This window comes from Solanum tuberosum, unplaced genomic scaffold (assembly GCF_000226075.1).
Source record: "Solanum tuberosum cultivar DM 1-3 516 R44 unplaced genomic scaffold, SolTub_3.0 scf00274, whole genome shotgun sequence".
In the NCBI taxonomy this organism is placed as follows: Eukaryota; Viridiplantae; Streptophyta; class Magnoliopsida; order Solanales; family Solanaceae; genus Solanum; species Solanum tuberosum.
Genome location: NW_006239198.1, coordinates 385,344 through 392,304, shown reverse-complemented (window position 1 = coordinate 392,304; position 6,961 = coordinate 385,344). Strand labels below are relative to the sequence as shown.

General features: G+C 33.5%; 1 protein-coding gene across 2 annotated transcripts in view; it reads right to left on the bottom strand.

Annotated features, from left to right (window-relative positions):
• Window positions 1-5,350, bottom strand: part of LOC102582124 (uncharacterized) — an 8,297-nt gene extending 2,947 nt beyond the window's left edge. For both annotated transcript variants that reach the window (XM_006358552.2, XM_006358553.2), the window contains exon 1: window positions 4,999-5,350. In XM_006358552.2, the coding sequence (XP_006358614.1) occupies window positions 4,999-5,186 (188 nt within the window). In that variant the 5' untranslated portion in view covers window positions 5,187-5,350. The remainder of the gene's footprint in view (window positions 1-4,998) is intronic.
• Between the last annotated feature and the right edge of the window lie 1,611 nt (window positions 5,351-6,961).

Sequence of the window (6,961 nt, the reverse complement as noted above, 5' to 3'; positions counted from 1 at the left end):
GGGGGGGGGGAGGGGGGGATGAATAAACCAGCAAGAATGAGAGAAAATAGGATAAAAACTTTAAATAAGTAAATCAAAAGCAATCCCAAAAAGGTTTTGACATGAGAGAATGAGATCAATGAGGTATAGTGATGCTACTTTGATTAATTGATCAACTTAAATCATGAGGGTAACTTAACATATCTTGGTAGATCATGCAAGACAGTAACTCTTCCATGTACAATTGAAGTCTTGAAAGTAAAGGATGCCATGAAAAATATGAAGGTTAGAAATATTTATGTTAGAAACGACACCTTGTAATGTCTTAAAAAGGTTTAGAGTCGTACTCATTATCAAGCTATTCAATGTTATATTAAGAAATAGAGAGATACCAAATGGAGAAGGAGGATCATGGTTCAAATATATATGAACAAAGGAGATGTTCAGAGTTCTGCTGTGGTTTTAAACTTACCGGTCATACGACAAGATTATCTATACACAAGATAAGTGAAGCAGAAATAAGAATGTTAAAGATAACTATGTGATCATATAAGACTAGAAATGATTAGATCCCACCGAACATACAAGTAGTACACATGGAGTATAAGAAGAGAGAATGTCAGCTGAGATAATATGGTTGTCATCCGTAAACCCTCATATGCACAAGTTCATCAGTGCGGTCACTATGACGATTGAAGGTGTTAAAATAGATGAGGCTGACTTAAAATCATATGGACGCTAGTTGTCTCAAATGATTGACAATCTTTTAAAATCCATAAGCAAAAAACAGAATACAATAGCGGTAAAAGATCCAACACCAACTAATTGGGAATTGGGATTAAGGCTTAGTCCTACTAGATTAGACTCAGTGTTTGCAAGGAATCTTTTTAGCTTCTTTCACGATTACCATTATTCTGCCCAGAGATGACCATTGCCTGCTAAAAGAAACATATTTTAAACCTACAGATTTACTCAATATCAACTTCCAGCCCTAACCCCAAGATCCTGAGATCGAATACCACTCACTTAGCACCAAGGGGCCAAGCTCACCACTATCCAAAATAATCATAATTTTATTTTCTACACTTGCAATAGAGGGTAATTCACATCAAATTACTTATAGAATAGAATCAAAGAATATACCAATGTAATTATCAAGTAAAGCTAAGAAAGCAGATGATCAAATATTTGACAAAATGATACGAGAAATAGTAAAAGGTGATGGAGTACTGCTATCTGAAGCTTAAAAATAGAATCACCTGTCTGCATCACCATTGATATCTTCCTCCATTTCTACCTTACCCAGTTTCTTTAAAATTTCTTTTACACAGATAGAGAGAAGGGACGAAGGAATAGAGGAAAGAGGGGAAACATACACAAGTTATAAGGCGATTTTCATTATAGTTAATGAATTATTCCTCTTTTGATTAGTTAGTCAATTAATGTTAACTTCTCTTGTGTCAGACTTTGACAAACTGGCTACTAATATAGAGCATTAGATTTCTGTCATAATGACAACAATTAAAGGTGTCGAATGACAACAAGTCTCAGACTCTCAGTTATGACTTGTAACGGCTTCAAAATTGACGTGAAATTTAACTTTTCCCTGCTTTTCAGGGAGAGAGAAATTTAAATTTGATCATCTGTCTTTATTTTCCATGAAAAAGCAAAATCATTTAGTAAAAGTGGAAGGGGGTGAAAAAGTAGCCCGCTTTCTCAATTGCGGAGTAATTGCTATATAAAATCGTACCCCTAAGACTGCAGCTTCATCAAAAGGTCTTTGCCTTATGAATGTAAAATTGAAAGGATGATCAAGCAGAAATAGCACTTCCTTAGTGCTTAAATAAGTAGCATCTTAGTTTACAGTGCAAGTATACTAGATTGCTAAAGTGACCACACAAGCTCTTGACGAAAAGAATTGTCATAACCACTTTTAGAACATCTAACCATTAAAAAGTTAAGGGAAAAAGAATATCATTCCACTACAACCTCAAAGAAGTAAATCTTTATTTCACTTTGTACATACTAAGAGAGCTAAAGAGAATACACCAGTTCTTGATAAAAAGAAGCGTCACTGAAAAACGGATGAGGAAACTCAAAATAAAGAAAAAATGGTAGTTGAACTTCTTTTTTATATTTTATACAAGTAAAAAATGGTAGTTTAATTTTGGTCCCTATTATAACTTCCACACTGAAGTATGAAAAGGTGAGTCCACAGCATGATCAGAGAAATTAAACAAGCAAAGTTGCAAACTGTAAAGATACTTATTCTCATACCACTGAAATTAAAAATTTTAAGAATTGAATCGGGTGGAGAAAACATATCATTTTGTTAATTCACCCATTAAAGAAGTTACATGATTATAACCTTTCTTTGGATTTAAGTAATCGATAATGCAAGTAATATTTCGCTTCTTGTTTCTGTTAACAGAAATATATATCTATGACGGTGTATTCTTGTAAAACTTTTCCTTTTCCGTATTATTTCTAGAATACTGACATTATCTGGACATGTTTCCCTACCCAAAAGTACCTTGCTTTCACAAAACTCTCCAAGTATACCATAACAAAATCGGAAAAAAAGAGGGAAAAACTTATCAGAAAACTGTCCTTTTGATTTATAAGTAAAATATGATGACTAAGAGCCTGTTTGGATTGCCTTAGTGCTTTTGGCTTATAAGTAAAAAGCCATAAGTTAGGATTTCTAACTTATGGTTTTTGACTTATTTTTGTTATTTTGGCTTAGAAAGTGCTTATAAGCACTTCTTAATTTTATCCAAACACTTCAAAAGTGCTTGAAAGTTATTTTAGCTTAAAAGCACCTAAAATAAGCCAGTCCAAACAGGCTCTAAGAAAAAAGTAATATATTGTTGCATACCAAAGCAAATAACTAATGCACAATGTTGTAAATATGAGGAAGCAAAATCCAAATTGATCTCTGACACGCTCAAATAGTAATCTAACCGACTAACATCCAAAGTGAAATGTCTGTGGCAAAATATTCTGTCCGCAAGGATCTGATAAAGAAAATTTAATCAGTCACACCAAATTTGGTTTCCAACAAGTATCCTACAGGTGTTGCTCCCCCTATTCGAAACTTCTTTTTCCTGAGCAATACCATAGATAGGCCCATGTAACTCCATCAAACCTAAAACAATCATCCAGTTCCACGAGAACCCTCTAAATTCTAAATTTGCACCTACTACTGAAGCCAACAATAGATGGCCAATGCAACAACAGAGTCATCTAACTCGTATTTCCAGGCCTCTTCTCTGAAAATTGGCAAATCAGAATACTGTCAGCTCATCCAGCTAAGTAATAAGACACTCCTCCTACTAGCAGTATCGGGTCACCATCAACATATCTGTGTGTAAAAGCTCTAGTTTATTTTGTATAATCGATGGGGATGAAATGGCATTTTGAAAAAGAATCAAATTACATTTGATAAGCTTTGTAGCCTGGAATTGCTTAGATTGCTTTATTTGCGAATCTCTAAGTAACCAAACCAAATGATTTAGTGTTTGAAGCAACCTAACAATCAGCTTATATTTCAAATGTAAAGCACTAAGTAATTGTTTCCACATACAATTAATGGACCTGACAAATGCATGCACAAAAATAAATGAATTTAAATTATTCAGAAACCTTCCAAACCCAAACGAGCAACAACTACAACAAGAACATACCTAGTGTAATCCCACAAGTGGGGTCTAGGAAGGGTAGGACCTTACCTCTACCTTTGTGGGTAGAGATTCCAGTAAACCCTCGGCTCAAAAGAAATGTAACTGATGCTTGAAAGTAAGAAAGAACAAGAAACAACAAAATAAAAATGTACAAAACAAGTGTAGCAACAGATACTAATACACATTGGATAAAGGGAAGTACTTGATACTAAATCATACTACTAAAAGTACGATAACACTCGACTACGTACTAACCTTCTACCTTAATCCTCCACCTTCATACCTTCGAATGTAAGATCATGTCCTCACTCAGCTAAAGTCGTGTCATGTCATGTCTAATCACTCCCCCCCCCCTCAAATTCTTCTTCAGCTTGCTTCTACTACCTCTCTTGACTCCTGCTACAGTAAACGTCTCACACCTTCTCACTAGCACCTTCTATTCACATGTACGAACCATCTCACCCTTACTTCCCTCATCTTGTCCGCTGCAGAGGTCACTCCCACCTTGTCCCATATAGCTTCATTCTCAATCATATCTTTTCCAATATGCACACACATTTATTTGAGTATCCTCATCTCGGCTACCTTCATCTTCTGAACGTGGGCATTCTTGACTGGCCAACACTCTGCCACAAACGAGAGCCTACAAATAATTCATTTTATCTCTACAGTGATACATGCCAAATTCATTGTTTCTTCAATCGTGTACAAAGATTCTTCCTTTCTCTTGAGAGACTGACGAGCTGCAATTGAACCAAATACTAAAAGCCACTCAACTTCAGCCTTCTTCTAGAAAAAATCCAGTGGTTAAGAACATGAAATCTGAAAGCAGTAATCACATCGAGAAGGAATGACCAAATGATTCCCTGGCCCTTAATAAACTGCATTTGTGTTAATCTGTCTACTAATTATACATAGATACTGCATTTGCTTAAAATTTAAATGATATTCTTTCCATTTTGAATAATTCTGAACGGTTTGACTGCATTCCACTTAAAATAGTACTCCTTATACAATTTGTTCGACTTTCAAAACCTCAAGTTCATTTGATTTGTGAAATTAGTCCTCTCTATCAAACAGATTTTTCAACTATCACTTAGGTATCTGGCTCCACTAACATTAACACAACACATAATTCAAGGGAACACTTAAATCTCTGAGTTCATCCAAGCAACATAGTATAAAACAACACTTAGAAAGTACAAGATATGTGCAATAATCATGGACATACACTTATGAACCGAATAAAACTGGGAATTAGGGTTTCTGAAGCACAATTTCAATGGAATAAACTGAAAAAACGCTATACAGAAACGACAGAGAACAAAGACATCACCTTGAGCGAGCAACATTGCCGCACTTAATGCACTTCGGCTTATTAAGACCTCGGAGATTTTTGGATGCGTTTGTCGTCGGAAGGCTGGAAAAAGCAGCAGCGGTTGCGGTGGGAACGGCGGGTGCAGGTGCCGGTGAAGGAGCGTTATCGGCGCTCTGGTTACTTAGGGCAGGCGACGATGCAGCCATTGATGAACAACTTAGGCATTCAAAGGCTTCACCTTTACTCTTTCATTCATTGAGCTGGTGGAGCAACCGAGGGAGAGTTCTCGTAACGGTTAACTGCGGCGGCGCGTGGGTTCAATTGCTCCGTTTTGCTGCTGAAACGTTCTACAGAATTGTCTTCGATTGGGTAAAAGACTTATCAGACATAAAAGATTTGGTTTTATATCAAGGAATTATAGTACTGTTTTGCCCTTGCATTTACCTTATGGAGTTATACTTATTGAGGTCCTCATTGGTAATTTACAAAATAAATAAATTCAATTGTTTTTTTCATGTAATTAGATTTCTTTTTTCTTGTCAGTATCTAAAATTATTCTCAAAGGATTTAATATCTAAAGTTGACCAATATCTGGAATTTTTTCCTATTTGAATAAAATAAAATATTGAAATTCAGAAACTGAGATGATCAGAATAGTTCTAAAAAACATAATCATGATAATACACAATAAATTAAATAAAAAATTATTTATGATATAATTTTTTTTTTTTAAATAATTGGTTAAATTGAATAATTGACAATTAGCCTTAGATATCGAATCGAGTGAAGCTAAATCAAGCAAGATATAATATGTAATCAAGTTTTTTTATATTTGCACTTCATTATAACATCCTAATTTTCGTCAGACTCGATTTTTCATATTATATTTTATTTTTTTATAACAAGATTCTCCCTATAGCAACAATGGCATTCATTATGGTGGTACACTCTTTGTAAAACATACTCACATATCATATAAAATTATTTGTAAGAAATATCATATGTATAAAAAATATATTAAGATATTCGTGATAATCATCATTAATGTCATGCACATAGTAAACCATAATAAATTCTGTACAAATATTAAAATAAAAAAATAGTATATAAATAGTGCTCATCATGTATGCTACTAATTTTTTTATGAAATTAATTAACATATACATTCTTTCTTATAGTAAACATGAAATTTTCAAATAAATATTGTCGGTACAACTAGGTTTGACGGTAATACTAAGTCGGGTTGATTTATTTGAACTTTTTATCATACCCAATTTGAGTTTGGGCCTGAGTTAGGAGTGACAAAACTAAACTCAATCCGTCCAGCCTGACCCAATCCATTTAGGTGTTGATTAGTTATTGACCTGTCCATTTGTTAGTTCAACCCAACTCATGTTAACCCATTAAAAATTGGGTTGATATGTAATCCAATTTGATTTTTGAGAAATCTTGTCAAAATATTATTAAAACTTTTTTATTTTATTTTATATGTTATATATAGTTATAATAAAGAAAAAAAATATTTTTTAGGTACTAAAAGCTTATAAAATAACAAATAAAGCTATTAAAACTTAGTAAAAATTGGCGGGTTGAGTTATGACCCGTTTTACCCCAACTCATTTGAGCCTAAACAAATTTGGATTGGATTAGATCTTGACCTATTTATTATTTTGATCCATTTTAATCCACACAAATTTAACCCAACCCGTCCAATCGCCATCCCTAGTCTGAGATGAGCCCAGAGCAACTTTTTTCTAGAGAAAGTTAGGTATATATGATATATCTATTATCTTTTGTTCAATTAGTTTATTAACATATGCAATATATATAATGTGTATATTTAGTATAAAATAGATTATTTTTATATTTTGTAAATTAGATGATCAAATATTTTATAACAATCAAATCAAATGCATTCAAATAATTAGCACTAGGCAATAACACAAGAAGTAAATAAATCATACTTTGCATCTCTATATTG